Source organism: Coregonus lavaretus (assembly GCF_964263955.1).
Source record: "Coregonus lavaretus genome assembly, chromosome: 34".
Lineage (NCBI taxonomy): Eukaryota > Metazoa > Chordata > Actinopteri > Salmoniformes > Salmonidae > Coregonus > Coregonus lavaretus.
In genome coordinates, this window is record NC_140021.1 from 8,292,135 (window position 1) to 8,309,312 (window position 17,178).

Sequence of the window (17,178 nt, forward strand, 5' to 3'; positions counted from 1 at the left end):
CCCTACTTTCTCTCTGTTTTATATTGGGTAGATAGCGTTGTGGACATAAGTTAAATGTCTTTCTCCAACGCTGTCTGTTTAGATTGGCTAGAGCAGGCCTATGAACATAACATTTATCTGTCTCTCTCTCTCTCCTCTCTCTCTCTCTCTCTCTCTCTCTCTCTCTCTCTCCTCTCTCTCTCTCTCTCTCTCTCTCTCTCTCTTCTCTCTCTCTCTCTCTCTCTCCTCTCTCTCTCTCTCCTCTCTCTCTCTCTCTCCTTCTCTCTCTCTCTCTCTCTCTCTCTCTCTCTTCTCTCTCTCTCTCTCTCTCTCTCTCTCTCTCTCTCTCTCGCTCTCTCTCTCTCTCTCTCTCTCTCTCTCTCTCTCTCTCTCTCTCTCTCTCTCTCTCTCTCTCTCTCTCTCTCTCTCCCTCTCTCTCTCTCTCTCTCTCTCTCTCTCTCTGTTCTTATCCACTGCCAGTAACACAGCATGATCCAATTATTCCAGCTTGTGGAGAGATAGAGTGAACTATGTTAGACAGGGAGTGGGTGCTGCAGGTGAAAAGGCTGGGTCTACTGCAAGTCTGACACGCAACATCACAGCCGAGTGAATCTGAGATCCGCACTACATGACTGATGGAGGTGGTCAGACTAGAGTGGTGTAGGGATTTTTACTGAAGGAAAGAGGAGCAAAGCAAGAAATGTTTAAAGCCTGATTTTAACGTAATGGATTTTGAATCTAACATTGTACTGTATCCATTTTATATAGGATGTAAATCACAGGCGGCCGGTGGCATCTTAGTTGGGGAGGACGGGCTCATAGTAATGGCTGGAACTGAATAAATGAAATGAAATCGAACACATGAAACATATGGTTACCATGTGTTTGATACCATTCCATTCACTCCATTCCAGCCATTATTATGAGCCCGTACTCCCCTCAGCATACCCTGTGATATAAATCCAGTGAGTAGGCTAATGGAATACCAGAGTTGACCAAAACAATTCTGGTTGACTGAATATACACTTATTTAATCATCCTGATATAAAGTCAAACATTTGGATTTCAGCCAAGCCAAAATATGTAGTTTTTTTTGTTTTGTTTTTTAATCTTCAGCACATGGCCAATTGGTCTATAATTTTAAAAAAATACATTATATTGTGATACAATGCTAATGTTATGATAATTAAATCAGAATCACTTGTACCGAAACTGTGCTCTATAAGGGCCTGGAGTAAGAATTAGTACAACCCAACACCACACTGTCTAGTGAAATAATGTCTAGTAACACTTAACATCAACCCGTTCCCTTTCTACAGTACTAGTGTGATATGTCACAAGAAGTCATGAGAGCGAATGTATAGAGTTACAGAACTCAGCCGTATGCAATCTAACCAGGTCTTACTCTTTAGCTAGCTGACCATTTACCCAAAATCGCCTGTGTAAAGTCAGTTGGCATAATCTGATATCAGTTATTATTATTCATGTTTATCACATGTTATGTAATCACAATGAAAGCAGAAAGACGATTTATAATACATTAATAAAATAAGACTGGCCTAGAAATACAACAATACAGCATTTAGCGTGTATTAGAGGGACACTCAAGTGAGTCTACCTTTAAAGGCCCAGTGCAGTCACAATTCTATTCTTCCTGTGTTTTATATCATATTGTACAACAGCTAATAAACTAGTACTGTAAAAGTGTGATTTCTTAAAAAAATCAGTGTTATTTCCTGATAGTTGACGGTTGGAAATACAATCTACACAGGACCTTCTAATCAGCAGGTTTGCATGGGCGGGAGTGTCGGCTTTCCATGGGTAAATTTGTTAATAGACCAATAACAAATAGAGTTACAAACCTCTCTGCCAATAACAGGTTTCCTCTCCGCACGTATACCACTCCCAGACAGTCCTAGCTAAATTCTTGCTTGAGAAATATTTTTTTGCTAAAAAGCTACTTTTAACAATTTTAATGGAAATCTATTACAGTAAGGTATTTAATTGTAACCAAGAAATGATTTGATATTGAGAAATGATTTGATATGATATAAAAAACGGCTGCATTGAGCTTTTAACTGACCTAGGTTCAGCTCTCCTGACCCACTTCTTACCCACTATATAACAACAACCGAAATAATGACAAAGTGACAGGGAGACCCACCAAAGATCCTCTGCCACCAGACCAGCATGCCAGAGAAGCCCAGGAAGATGAAGACCCCTCCCAGTACCGTCTTCCATTCACTGGAGCCTCTCCTCATCTCTGGGTAGGTCAGCTCATAGGTCAGACGGTACACTATCAGACAACAGGGGGAGGGAGGGAGGGAGACGGAGAGAGAGAGAGAGAGAGAGAGAGAGAGAGAGAGAGAGAGAGAGAGAGAGAGAGAGAGAGAGAGAGAGAGAGAGAGAGAGAGAGAGAGAGAGAGAGAGGAGAGAGAAGAGAGAGAGAGCGAAAGAAAGAAGAAAGAAAGAAAGAAAGAAAGAAAGAAAGAAAAGAAAGAAAGAAAGAAAGAAAGAAAGAAAGAAAGAAAGAAAGAAAGAAAGAAAGAAAGAAAGAAAGAAAGAAAGAAAGAAAGAAAGAAAGAGAGAGTTAATCAGGATTGCATTCAACTTTGAAATCATTTTTTGTAACGATCTGATTGAAAATGAAAAGGGTTTGATACATTATGTAATTCAAAGTATTTCTTTGCATATTGCTTGATCCAAATCATATTTAATATTTAATTGTGATCCAAATTCAGGAGTAAACTAGCTTATCACAGCCTTCATTATGAGTAGACAATATTTATTTTGATTACAATATTATATGCAATATTATTGTAGCTTATATCAAACTGGTAAATAATATCTCTTTGAGTTGTCATTTCTCATATGGAGAGCCTAGAATCTGTTCATAACAATGAATGCAACATGAGAAATAACTCTTGCATAAAGTGAGTTTATATTGCCACCTTGTGTTTGATCTACAATTTTGGCAATATTCAGGTAATGTTAATGCAGATTCAACAGTAACAGTGATCTTTCACCTATTTGTGAACGTTAGTGGTCAGTATTATACATTTACACCTAATTTCCTAAGTAATCCTATGAAAAAAAATAAAAAATAAAAATCTAATTAAACTAATGTAGTCATAAAATAAGATAGGAAAATGGCACCACATTTATACTGCATTAGAAGATTCCAACGTTAAACACTCTGAATTGGGAGCTGTATCAATTGACAGCTGAATCTATTGAGAGCTGAATCTATTGAGATGAATCTATTGAGAGCTAATCTATTGACAGCTGAATCTACTGACAGCTGAATCTATTGAGAGCTGAATCTATTGAGAGCTGAATCTATTGAGAACTGAATCTATTGACAGCTGAATCTATTGAGAGATTAATCTATTGACAGCTGAATATATTGAGAGATGAACCTATTAAGAGCTGAATCTATTGTACCTTTGGAGCACTTCCAGAACATGTTTTTCAAAACAGTATTCCCACCCATCCACCTGCTATAAATGCAGTGCAGCCCAGTACGCCATACTGTGGATGTGTCTCTGAACTAAAACCATACTATTACCAAGTGAGAGTTCCTAAAGAACTGTTTACACCCCTTTCTAACATAAAGGGAGAGCTTTCTTATCATGTACCAAACACCTGGGGCCAAAGTCCCTCATTGTATTGCGTGAGGAAATGTGATTGTAATTTCTATATGACACTGTCAAACACTTAGAAATAGTTACATTCCTTCGTCTTCATTTTCATATGAAAGGATATTTGTTGACCTACCTAGGTCATTTTCATTGGCCACCAAACGGAAGCAAACTAACTGAAACAGGGGGTAACTACCTGGACTTGCCCAACAAGAAACTGCAATTGTCATTTTCCGTTACAAAACAATTTAAAACATTTTCTGTTGTGTGCCGTGATGAACATGATCCAGTTGTGATTGTATCACTAGGATTTACATGCAATTATCTCCTCCTTGGTGAGCTTGGTCCAGGGTCCATTCTCCTTCTCCTTGAGCTGCTTCTGCTCCGAGTTGAGGTTCCTAACGAATGGAACGTCAGAGAGAGGCGTGTCCAGGCGGTTGTTGTACTGTGGCACTGAGCAGTCAAGCACATCAAAGCTCATATCTATATATTCGGACACAAAAAACAGAGACAGACAGTGACATCAATGGTGTTTGGTAAACTGATTGGAAATTGTCTTTATTTGTAATGTTCGTGATATAACGTATTTCAAAGATCCAATCATATTTAGCCTACATTAACTCACGCAGGACAGTCAAATGATGTTATCACTCCCTCTACTGGCGAATAGTGTGAAGTCTGCATCAGCACCGTTTGCACTCTTGACTGATATCCAACCACAGGTTGTTGGTGGCACCTTAATTAGGGAGGACGGGCTCGTGGTAATGGCTGGAGTGGCATTGGTGGAATGGTAGCAATACAGCAAACACATTTTTTCCATGTGTTTGATGCCATTCCATTCGCTCCATTCCAGCAATTATTATCCCCTCAGCAGCCTCCACTGTCTCCAACAGCCTGGCTCCAGCGCCATACAGCACTCCCAAGACCTTTTGACATGGTTGGCGCAAAGCCCAGACCATGTGGAATATGATACCCATAGTTTCTGCCTTAACTGTCTGAGTGGCTCCAAAGCAAGGGGCACTTGACAGCTTAATCATTATACTATACCAGTTATGTATGGCCAGACACCCAATTTGCCCAGACACCCTTTTAGTTACCAATTCCCACCCTGCATATATCATGAAAACCAAACAACACTTTTTTTAATGTAGCCAGTGTGCATTGTGTAGCGTTGTTGGCAAGCGCATGTAAAAGTAACAGCGCGCGTATTTACAAATGCATTTACTCAGGGGTAACCTATCAAATCAGACCTCGGGAGATCACCACTCTCTAATGTAGCCTGCACTGTGGGACATGAGACTTATAGGAAGAGCTTACCTTTTCCATGAGCAGCCTGCACGCCGCTGGTAGATGAAAGTGGTCTCCAAAACCCGCTCTTCAGCCCGCGCACGAGTGCTCGAGAGGTCAACATCTGGCAGGTACAAAGCTATGTTAAGGACACTTTACACAAAGCAGTTGCGGTTAATGGTAGGACATTATACTTTAACAGTTGCATAAAATACATGCACCTAGTTTCCACGTACGGTATTAATTTGGGGTGAAATTATAAAATATTCAAATACAACACCTTATTATAATTTTGAAGTTGATTTGGCCGTTATTTGGCCATCACATTATGGATGGCTTTCCAAAATGAACAAAATTAATGTTTCCTATGCACCACTAATGGAGTGCACATACAGTATTTGGGTCTGTTGAGTCAATCAATACACCATAGACAGTAAACGGCTGCAGAAGTTGATTTGGAAATAGCGTCTAGGCTACTGTGCCTCATATTGAGCAGGTGTTCTGCAAAATATCAAACGGGCAAACTAAAGAATGCTGCTAACTCGAGTGTGGATGTGGGCGCACCGACTGTCACGTAGTGCTTTGGGTGCTAAGGAGTTGCAACATTTACAACAAGGGGGCGCATGGATGAGATACTTTGTATTTTGATAATGTTGTATTGTCAATTCTGCAAACCAAAAGGCATTTTATTGTAAAGAAACAAATATTATCCAAGTATTACAGGTAGCCTATATCTATTGATAGTTATATCTGAATGTTGCGCACTTGTTGAGTAAACGTAAGTGTACATACAGTTCCTGTGGAATTAATAACAAAAAAACAAAAACTTGATGAAATAGAAGGCTTTATAAGAAAATCATGAATTCTAAAATAATTACCTTTATATCGTGCTTTTATTCAGCCCTCTCTGTCCGTCCGATGTGCCTACGTGCTATCTCTATGGGAGTGTATGGACAATTTATAATGTCTATGTAGAGTTTTCAGTCAGGTGTCCCTCACTATCAGTAGAAACAACCAATGAGATGCTTTCAGGAACCGCTCCAACTGAAGTTGTTCTACTTTATTCCAAGCGTGAAGCGTCTGCGGTGTGACAGTCAGTTGAACAATACCAGGATTGTGTCTACGTGAGGTTGATCAGAATTACATTCTAATAGCTCATATCAATAGGCTGTGTACTGCAAAGTATATCTAGTGTACTTTGTTGCACATATCATAGGCTAATACGCACACATCTGCGCGCGGATAGTCCGCACAAACCACTTTCGGATGTGATACTTCCTGCTCATTTATCTCATGCTTTCATTTTGAATTTGTTTAAAATAACAACCTGATTTGCCATACATGTTCAATTATTGAGAATTCTCCGTTATAGATAATGACCATTTTGCCAATCAGCTTGACCATTAAGCGTTCCAATCATCATGGATATTTTCATTGCAACTAAAATTGAAATTAGGCTGTGTTTAAAATGCAGTGGAGCTAATAGTAGGCTTACTTTATTTTCAGTGGCACTTAATAGCATTAACCATCTTGTATTCTAGCAGCCTACCCACTTACATAACTAGGCCTAAACTTTCTCCCGCTCTTATCATCCTCCCGCTCTTCTAAATGTGTCTGAATTTCCTATTTGTTGCGGTCAGGGCAGGTAAAACATTTTGAATGATCAGGCAGATTTGAAAACCCATCAATTTCCCTGGCCCCAGTTTTTCAAAAGTTATCATCGGATTTCAGCAATTGGATAGGATTAAATGTAACAATTGGGTTTTTCAAAACTGAAAAATTAGACTGATCCTCCTCATATTTTTAATCTAGATACCTTTATGTAGTTTACTAAACATCAGACTGTTACCATACATGATGCATAATATGTCAACAATAGCCGAATGTAACCGAACATAGTCGACTGAAGCGAGTTTCCTCGTAATCAGCTGGAAGGGTTTGTGGAATTTGCCAACTGATCGCGTGGGACAATGTTCGGTCTGTGGTTCGGTTAGGCTTTGCTATATTTTGCAATCGTTTTTTGCGTGCGAAAAAACTATAACAGACCCTCGTACTGAAGGTCGGGTTGATAATGCTTCCCTGTGAATATTTTGTCTCAGATTACCTCCAACATAGGGACAAAATCGGCAGACAGCAGGTAAAGTAATTTGAAATGAAGTTTGTTCAACATTCTGAGTTGTAATGGGACTGTTCGGGAATTCTGAGCCTACATGTTAGAGACGAGTGTAAGATTTTCACTCTCGGATTCTAAAGCCTGTTTCCCTAACAGTGTAGCAGTAGTAGCATAACCTGTCCAGTAGATGGCAAGGTGTAGACCTGTTCAAAATAACTGAAAATACAGATTCTTTGATTTTGATACCATGGCATCTGGATCAGAATATTCCTATCCGATTTTCTGAAAAAACGGTTCAAAAACAGCCAGATGGATCTGATCCAAAATTGCAAAAAAGAGGATTACAGAATCCAGATAATTCTGATCCTGATAAATTTTGAAAAACTGGCCCCTGATGATCTGGGCCCTGATGATCTGGGTCTTCTCTTGGTGGGCGGCAGGTAGCCTAGGGGTTAAGAGCATCGCTTAATGTGTAGCCTAGTTCAAGGTGTCTTTTGCACCTTTGTGCCACTAGGTGGTATCATTATACCTAAATTAAATACCACAATCATACACACAAAACAAAAAGATTCAGTAGTATGTTTTATTACTTTTTTAAACCGCAAAATAAAAAATTAAATAACAGAAATCTACAACATATATTATGTCGTACTCATGCTGTTCATTTTCAATGAATAAACCACTTAACTGAGACTATCAACAATATACTCCACAACCTGAATGACAAGAAAAGCAGTAAATATTACAAAGAATATGATCTTACAGTATTGACTAAACAGAAAAATAACTGTCCTTTCTCTGGCATTTAAAGTTTCCTCAGTACAAAGGTTTCTCTATATTTACAGTATGATTGATCCACAGTACAAGATATATCTTGCATGCCTCCAAGTAACTGGAGAAGTATAGATACATTTAGGATATACTGTATACAGGCAGCCGCTGCTTCTTGAATTGCATTGAACAACAAAGTCATCATATCATCACCTCTCTTTCAAAAATACTTTTTCAAAAATCTCTCTCTCGAAAGGCACCAATGAAGTTAAAGGCAGGACAGCCAGCTCCGCCCACTGTCACAGGGACATCATAAGTTGCAGGGGGGGATTGGTATAGTTTTCGGAGAGCCACCGACATCCCTTGGTTCTGTTCACAAAACCTTGTGCAAATAAAGAAAAAAACAACTCAATACTCTTTCCCTGAAGGAGAGCAGACACGATCATGATAAAGATGGAAAATAAATACCCTGAAACTAAAAATAAGCTTATAATAACTCAAACCACCTCGAGGGCCTAGGTGGAATATTATCCATATTGCTAATACCTTTCCACTCCTGTCAAGTCTAAACAAGGGGGTAGGGGCTAGGGGTTATTTCTGGAACATCCTGGGGGTAAAAGTAGAGGGGAGTGATGGTGCACAATCTTCAGAAAAGGGAGGACGAGGGGGGGGGGGGGGGGAGAAGAGGAGGCACAGCCGCCTCCCCAGACCCTCTAGTAAAATGATCCCTGGTTGATCAGCCCGAGTCAGTCACCTATGTGACCATGTCTCCCCTATCACGGGGGGAGGGGGGTGGGTGGGGGGGTGGGCCTCAGTCTCTACCTCTACCAATATTTATGGTGGAGCCTCGGTCTCTACCTCTACCAATATTTATGGTGGAGCCTCGGTCTCTACCAATATTTATGGTGGAGCCTCAGTCTCTACTTCTACCAATATTTATGGTGGAGCCTCAGTCTCTACCTCTACCAATATTTATGGTGGAGCCTCGGTCTCTACCTCTACCAATATTTCTGGTGGTGCCTCGGTCTCTACCTCTGCTTTTGATTGTGGTTGGCTGCTCTTCCTGCCGATGCCTGGAGAGAGAAAGAGCCAGAGGAGTTGGGTTAGTATGGACGTGTCTCAGGGGCTCTTGACCATCCTCATGCAGCTGCATTCAGAGATGTGTAAATGACCAGTTAGCAGTGGAAATCTAGTTCTGTTCTCATTAAGTCTAATTAGCTGCATACCCATTCTAACTTAAGACCTGGGTTTCCTGATTAATGCATTTAGATAAGATAATCTAAATTAAAGCATGAGGCTAAATCTATTTGGCCGTAAATGGCTGTGATCTCACATCATGTCTCTATCCAAGTCAAAATATTTGTGATTCAATTACTGCTGCTGCTCAGGAGAGGCCGCCTGTTTGTTTGTTGGTGGCATCTCTGTGTGTGTTCTTATATAAAATGTATTACACAATTGTCTTAACCTCAGAAATGTGAGGTCTTGCATTTCTGTTTTAATACGGTGCGTGTTAATATTCACCACACTTCCTCAAGCAGATCATTAATATGCAGTGTTCTACATCTAGATACACAGTAATCAACCCAACGCCTGCACAACTCCCTCATCTCTCTGACAGGCTGAAAACTGGGGTTGGGAACACAACAGAAAAGGGTTTTCAAATGTTTTGCAACAGATAATGAAAATGAGCATTTCTTATTGGACCAGTCCAGGTGTGTGGCTTTTCTGACAAGGTTTACTTAGAGATGGGCCACAGCAGTATTGATATCAGTATTGATAATCCTTGGCACTCTGGTGTTCCTTAGCCAACTTTAGTCGTGTGAAAAAGAGACATAAAATGTAATAGTTGTATGGAGAGTGAGATAATTCTGCTTTGTGGAAGATTCTAGACCTCCGGTGATGTGGCTCATCTGACAAGCAACTTAGGACCTCCGCAACATGGGATGTTCCTTCCTGACATTCGAGATGAATCACAAGGAAATGTACTGATACATGGTGAGCTCTCACAATAATACCAATGAGACGGTATGTCTTCTCCAAATAAAACATCTTACATTTGAACGAACTGAAGGTGTAGAGTCTGTGTTGAAAGAAATGCTTTGAGTGTTTTAAGCCTGTCTGAAGTGCGCCAGGCAAACTCAATCAAGCAAAGCTGAAATATTTGAAAGAAAATTACTATTTAAACCAATTCTGGATGGTTATAGCAGGGGGGAAATGTGTTGACATGTAGAGATGAGAGAGAGCCTCTCTGATGGATAGAGGCTGGGATCAGACAGTGGGTCTGGAGGGGAGGAGGGAAAGAGGAATGGAGGGAAATAGGAATGGAGGAAAGGAGGGAAATAGGAATGGAGGAGGGAAAGAGGAATGGTGGAGGGAAAGAGGAATGGAGGACAGGAGGGAAAGAGGAATGGGGGAGAGGAAGAGGAATGGAGGAGAGGAAGAGGAGAGGAGGAATGGAGGAGAGGAGGGAAAGAGAAATGGAGGAGAGGAGGGAAAGAGGTATGGAGGAGAGGAGGGAAAGAGGTATGGAGGGGAGGAGGGAACGAGGAATGGAGGGGAGGAGGGAAAGAAGAATGGAGGAGAGGAGGGAAAGAGGAAAGGAGGGGAGGAAGAGGAATGGAGGAGGGAAAGAGGAATGGAGGGAACGAGGAATGGAGGAGAGGAGGGAACGAGGGAACGAGGAATGGAGGGGAGGAGGGAACGAGGAATGGAGGGGAGGAGGGAACGAGGAATGGAGGGGAGGAGGGAACGAGGAATGGAGGGGAGGAGGGAACGAGGGAACGAGGAATGGAGGGGAGGAGGGAACGAGGAATGGAGGGGAGGAGGGAACGAGGAATGGAGGGGAGGAGGGAACGAGGAATGGAGGAGAGGAGGGAAATAGGAATGGAGGAAAGGAGGGAAATAGGAATGGAGGAGGGAAAGAGGAATGGTGGAGGGAAAGAGGAATGGAGGACAGGAGGGAAAGAGGAATGGAGGAGAGGAAGAGGAATGGAGGAGAGGAAGAGGAGAGGAGGAATGGAGGAGAGGAGGGAAAGAGAAATGGAGGAGAGGAGGGAAAGAGGTATGGAGGAGAGGAGGGAAAGAGGTATGGAGGGGAGGAGGGAACGAGGAATGGAGGGGAGGAGGGAAAGAAGAATGGAGGAAAGGAGGGGAGGAAGAGGAATGGAGGAGGGAAAGAGGAATGGAGGGAACGAGGAATGGAGGAGAGGAGGGAAATAGGAATGGAGGAAAGGAGGGAAATAGGAATGGAGGAGGGAAAGAGGAATGGAGGACAGGAGGGAAAGAGGAATGGGGGAGAGGAAGAGGAATGGAGGAGAGGAAGAGGAGAGGAGGAATGGAGGAGAGGAGGGAAAGAGAAATGGAGGAGAGGAGGGAAAGAGGTATGGAGGGGAGGAGGGAACGAGGAATGGAGGGGAGGAGGGAAAGAAGAATGGAGGAGAGGAGGGAAAGAGGAAAGGAGGGGAGGAAGAGGAATGGAGGAGGGAAAGAGGAATGGAGGGAACGAGGAATGGAGGAGAGGAGGGAACGAGGGAACGAGGAATGGAGGGGAGGAGGGAACGAGGAATGGAGGGGAGGAGGGAACGAGGAATGGAGGGGAGGAGGGAACGAGGAATGGAGGGGAGGAGGGAACGAGGAATGGAGGGGAGGAGGGAACGAGGAATGGAGGGGAGGAGGGAACGAGGAATGGAGGAGAGGAGGGAAATAGGAATGGAGGAAAGGAGGGAAATAGGAATGGAGGAGGGAAAGAGGAATGGTGGAGGGAAAGAGGAATGGAGGACAGGAGGGAAAGAGGAATGGAGGAGAGGAAGAGGAATGGAGGAGAGGAAGAGGAGAGGAGGAATGGAGGAGAGGAGGGAAAGAGAAATGGAGGAGAGGAGGGAAAGAGGTATGGAGGAGAGGAGGGAAAGAGGTATGGAGGGGAGGAGGGAACGAGGAATGGAGGGGAGGAGGGAAAGAAGAATGGAGGAGAGGAGGGAAAGAGGAAAGGAGGGGAGGAAGAGGAATGGAGGAGGGAAAGAGGAATGGAGGAGGGAAAGAGGAATGGAGGAGAGGAGGGAACGAGGAATGGAGGGGAGGAGGGAACGAGGAATGGAGGGGAGGAGGGAACGAGGAATGGAGGGGAGGAGGGAAAGAAGAATGGAGGAGAGGAGGGAAAGAGGTAAGGAGGGGAGGAAGAGGAATGGAGGAGGGAAAGAGGAATGGAGGAGAGGAGGGAACGAGGAATGGAGGGGAGGAGGGAACGAGGAATGGAGGGGAGGAGGGAACGAGGAATGGAGGGGAGGAGGGAACGAGGAATGGAGGGGAGGAGGGAACGAGGAATGGAGGGGAGGAGGGAACGAGGAATGGAGGGGAGGAGGGAACGAGGAATGGAGGGGAGGAGGGAACGAGGAATGGAGGGGAGGAGGGAACGAGGAATGGAGGGGAGGAGGGAACGAGGAATGGAGGGAACGAGGAATGGAGGGGAGGAGGGAACGAAGAATGGAAGAGAGGAGAGGAAGAGGAATGGAGGAGAGGAGGGAAAGAGGAATGGAGGAGAGGAGGGAAAGAGGAATGGAGGAGGGAGAGAGGTATGGAGGGGAGGAGGGAAAAGAGGAGGGAAAGAGGTATGGAGGGGAGGAGGGAAAGCGGAATGGAGGGGAGGAGGGAAAGCGGAATGGAGGGGAGGAGGGAAAGCGGAATGGAGGGGAGGAGGGAAAGAGGAATGGAGGAGAGGAGGGAAAGAGGAGAGGAGAGAAAGAGGAATGAATGGAGGAGGGAAAGCGGAATGGAGGGGAGGAGGGAAAGCGGAATGGATGGGAGGAGGGAAAGCGGAATGGAGGGGAGGAGGGAAAGCGGAATGGAGGGGAGGAGGGAAAGAGGAATGGAGGAGAGGAGGGAAAGAGGAGAGGAGAGAAAGAGGAATGAATGGAGGAGGGAAAGCGGAATGGAGGGGAGGAGGGAAAGCGGAATGGATGGGAGGAGGGAAAGCGGAATGGAGGGGAGGAGGGAAAAGGGAATGGAGGGGAGGAGGGAAAGAGGAATGGAGGAGAGGAGGGAAAGAGGAGAGGAGAGAAAGAGGAATGAATGGAGGAGGGAAAGCGGAATGGAGAGGAGGGCAAGAGGAATGAATGGAGGAGAGGAAGAGGAATGAATGGAGGAGAGGAAGAGGAATGAATGGAGGCGGGAAAGAGGAATGAATGGAGGCGGGAAGTGGTAGAGAAGCAATCCATCAAGGAGGAGATAAGAGGAGAGGAGAGGGTGGGCATGGATGCATGGAGAGTGTCAGGATAAATAGAAGGGCCTGCTACTCATTATCAGCCTTCATGACATGGCACACACAAGGAACATTGTCACTCATGCTAGAACATATATTTGAATACAACAGAAAGACACCCTTAGCCACAAACCATACTAAAAACACACAAGCTTGCTTATGTTGAAGCAAGCAAACCCTGTGTATTCCACATAGAGTGGTCCCCTTGTCAGTCCCTTCATCCAGCATGCTTCAGTATCCCAGAGGGAAATCCCAGTCACACTCCACAGCAAGTTAAGAGCCTCGGTCAACCCAGACTAGACCTTGGTTAAATATATAACTAAAATACTTTCAAATACGTTTAGGAGGAATGCTCAGCGTTTATACCTGCAGGGGTGAGCACCAGGGCCTGCAGGATGTCCGACAGGGACACGATGCCCACGATGCGGGCATTCTCCCCCACCACCACCAGCCTGTGGACCTGGGGATGAGAGAGGAGGAGAGAGGGGTGAAAGGAGGAAGAGGGGTGAAAGGAGGAGGAGGGGGGTTATGTTATTAGGCTACCATGTCAGACTGACAGGAGAGATGTTATGTTATTAGGCTACCATGTCAGACTGACAGGAGAGATGTTATGTTATTAGGCTACCATGTCTGACTGACAGGAGAGATGTTATGTTATTAGGCTACCATGTCAGACTGACCAGAGAGATGTTATGTTATTAGGCTACCATGTCAGACTGACAGGAGAGATGTTATGTTATTAGGCTACCATGTCAGACTGACAGGAGAGATGTTATGTTATTAGGCTACCATGTCAGACTGACAGGAGAGATGTTATGTTATTAGGCTACCATGTCAGACGGACAGGAGAGATGTTATGTTATTAGGCTACCATGTCAGACTGACAGGAGAGATGTTATGTTATTAGGCTACCATGTCAGACGGACAGGAGAGATGTTATGTTATTAGGCTACCATGTCAGACTGACAGGAGAGATGTTATGTTATTAGGCTACCATGTCAGACTGACAGGAGAGATGTTATGTTATTAGGCTACCATGTCAGACTGACAGGAGAGATGTTATGTTATTAGGCTACCATGTCAGACTGACAGGAGAGATGTTATGTTATTAGGCTACCATGTCAGACTGACAGGAGAGATGTTATGTTATTAGGCTACCATGTCAGACTGACAGGAGAGATGTTATGTTATTAGGCTACCATGTCAGACTGACAGGAGAGATGTTATGTTATTAGGCTACCATGTCAGACTGACAGGAGAGATGTTATGTTATTAGGCTACCATGTCTGAGGCTGTGACAGGAGAGATGTTATGTTATTAGGCTACCATGTCAGACTGACAGGAGAGATGTTATGTTATTAGGCTACCATGTCAGACTGACAGGAGAGATGTTATGTTATTAGGCTACCATGTCAGACTGACAGGAGAGATGTTATGTTATTAGGCTACCATGTCAGACTGACAGGAGAGATGTTATGTTATTAGGCTACCATGTCAGACTGACAGGAGAGATGTTATGTTATTAGGCTACCATGTCAGACTGACAGGAGAGATGTTATGTTATTAGGCTACCATGTCAGACTGACAGGAGAGATGTTATGTTATTAGGCTACCATGTCAGACTGACAGGAGAGATGTTATGTTATTAGGCTACCATGTCAGACTGACAGGAGAGATGTTATGTTATTAGGCTACCATGTCAGACTGACAGGAGAGATGTTATGTTATTAGGCTACCATGTCAGACTGACCGGAGAGATGTTATGTTATTAGGCTACCATGTCAGACGGACAGGAGAGATGTTATGTTATTAGGCTACCATGTCAGACTGACCGGAGAGATGTTATGTTATTAGGCTACCATGTCAGACTGACAGGAGAGATGTTATGTTATTAGGCTACCATGTCAGACTGACAGGAGAGATGTTATGTTATTAGGCTACCATGTCAGACTGACAGGAGAGATGTTATGTTATTAGGCTACCATGTCAGACTGACAGGAGAGATGTTATGTTATTAGGCTACCATGTCAGACTGACAGGAGAGATGTTATGTTATTAGGCTACCATGTCAGACTGACAGGAGAGATGTTATGTTATTAGGCTACCATGTCAGACTGACCAGAGAGATGTTATGTTATTAGGCTACCATGTCAGACTGACAGGAGAGATGTTATGTTATTAGGCTACCATGTCAGACTGACAGGAGAGATGTTATGTTATTAGGCTACCATGTCAGACTGACAGGAGAGATGTTATGTTATTAGGCTACCATGTCAGACTGACCGGAGAGATGTTATGTTATTAGGCTACCATGTCAGACTGACAGGAGAGATGTTATGTTATTAGGCTACCATGTCAGACTGACAGGAGAGATGTTATGTTATTAGGCTACCATGTCAGACTGACAGGAGAGATGTTATGTTATTAGGCTACCATGTCAGACTGACAGGAGAGATGTTATGTTATTAGGCTACCATGTCAGACTGACAGGAGAGATGTTATGTTATTAGGCTACCATGTCAGACTGACAGGAGAGATGTTATGTTATTAGGCTACCATGTCAGACTGACAGGAGAGATGTTATGTTATTAGGCTACCATGTCTGAGGCTGTGACAGGAGAGATGTTATGTTATTAGGCTACCATGTCAGACTGACAGGAGAGATGTTATGTTATTAGGCTACCATGTCAGACTGACAGGAGAGATGTTATGTTATTAGGCTACCATGTCAGACTGACAGGAGAGATGTTATGTTATTAGGCTACCATGTCAGACTGACAGGAGAGATGTTATGTTATTAGGCTACCATGTCAGACTGACAGGAGAGATGTTATGTTATTAGGCTACCATGTCAGACTGACAGGAGAGATGTTATGTTATTAGGCTACCATGTCAGACTGACAGGAGAGATGTTATGTTATTAGGCTACCATGTCAGACTGACAGGAGAGATGTTATGTTATTAGGCTACCATGTCAGACTGACAGGAGAGATGTTATGTTATTAGGCTACCATGTCAGACTGACAGGAGAGATGTTATGTTATTAGGCTACCATGTCTGAGGCTGTGACAGGAGAGATGTTATGTTATTAGGCTACCATGTCAGACTGACAGGAGAGATGTTATGTTATTAGGCTACCATGTCAGACTGACAGGAGAGATGTTATGTTATTAGGCTACCATGTCAGACTGACAGGAGAGATGTTATGTTATTAGGCTACCATGTCAGACTGACAGGAGAGATGTTATGTTATTAGGCTACCATGTCAGACTGACAGGAGAGATGTTATGTTATTAGGCTACCATGTCAGACTGACAGGAGAGATGTTATGTTATTAGGCTACCATGTCAGACTGACAGGAGAGATGTTATGTTATTAGGCTACCATGTCAGACTGACAGGAGAGATGTTATGTTATTAGGCTACCATGTCAGACTGACAGGAGAGATGTTATGTTATTAGGCTACCATGTCAGACTGACAGGAGAGATGTTATGTTATTAGGCTACCATGTCAGACTGACAGGAGAGATGTTATGTTATTAGGCTACCATGTCAGACTGACAGGAGAGATGTTATGTTATTAGGCTACCATGTCAGACTGACAGGAGAGATGTTATGTTATTAGGCTACCATGTCAGACTGACAGGAGAGATGTTATGTTATTAGGCTACCATGTCAGACTGACAGGAGAGATGTTATGTTATTAGGCTACCATGTCAGACTGACAGGAGAGATGTTATGTTATTAGGCTACCATGTCAGACTGACCGGAGAGATGTTATGTTATTAGGCTACCATGTCAGACTGACCGGAGAGATGTTATGTTATTAGGCTACCATGTCAGACTGACCAGAGAGATGTTATGTTATTAGGCTACCATGTCAGACTGACAGGAGAGATGTTATGTTATTAGGCTACCATGTCAGACTGACAGGAGAGATGTTATGTTATTAGGCTACCATGTCAGACTGACAGGAGAGATGTTATGTTATTAGGCTACCATGTCAGACTGACAGGAGAGATGTTATGTTATTAGGCTACCATGTCAGACTGACAGGAGAGATGTTATGTTATTAGGCTACCATGTCTGACTGACCGGAGAGATGTTATGTTATTAGGCTACCATGTCAGACT

The 17,178-nt window shown here is 43.5% G+C and overlaps 2 protein-coding genes across 2 annotated transcripts in view; both read right to left on the bottom strand.

Moving 5' to 3' along the window:
• The window catches only part of cox4i1l (cytochrome c oxidase subunit 4I1, like), an 8,132-nt gene extending 2,279 nt beyond the window's left edge, over positions 1–5,853 (bottom strand). The window contains exons 1-4 of the mRNA XM_084151669.1: positions 5,786–5,853; positions 4,938–5,031; positions 3,936–4,103; positions 2,144–2,275 (exon numbers count right to left, since the gene is read on the bottom strand). Of these exons, the coding sequence (XP_084007795.1) occupies positions 2,144–2,275; positions 3,936–4,103; positions 4,938–5,031 (394 nt within the window). The 5' untranslated portion in view covers positions 5,786–5,853. The remainder of the gene's footprint in view (positions 1–2,143; positions 2,276–3,935; positions 4,104–4,937; positions 5,032–5,785) is intronic.
• Positions 5,854–7,589: 1,736 nt separating this feature from the next.
• The window catches only part of LOC311109401 (5'-AMP-activated protein kinase subunit gamma-2-like), a 155,563-nt gene continuing 145,974 nt past the window's right edge, over positions 7,590–17,178 (bottom strand). The window contains exons 15-17 of the mRNA XM_084152263.1: positions 13,412–13,505; positions 8,824–8,864; positions 7,590–8,173 (exon numbers count right to left, since the gene is read on the bottom strand). Coding sequence (XP_084008389.1) covers positions 8,165–8,173; positions 8,824–8,864; positions 13,412–13,505 — 144 coding nt within the window. The 3' untranslated portion in view covers positions 7,590–8,164. The remainder of the gene's footprint in view (positions 8,174–8,823; positions 8,865–13,411; positions 13,506–17,178) is intronic.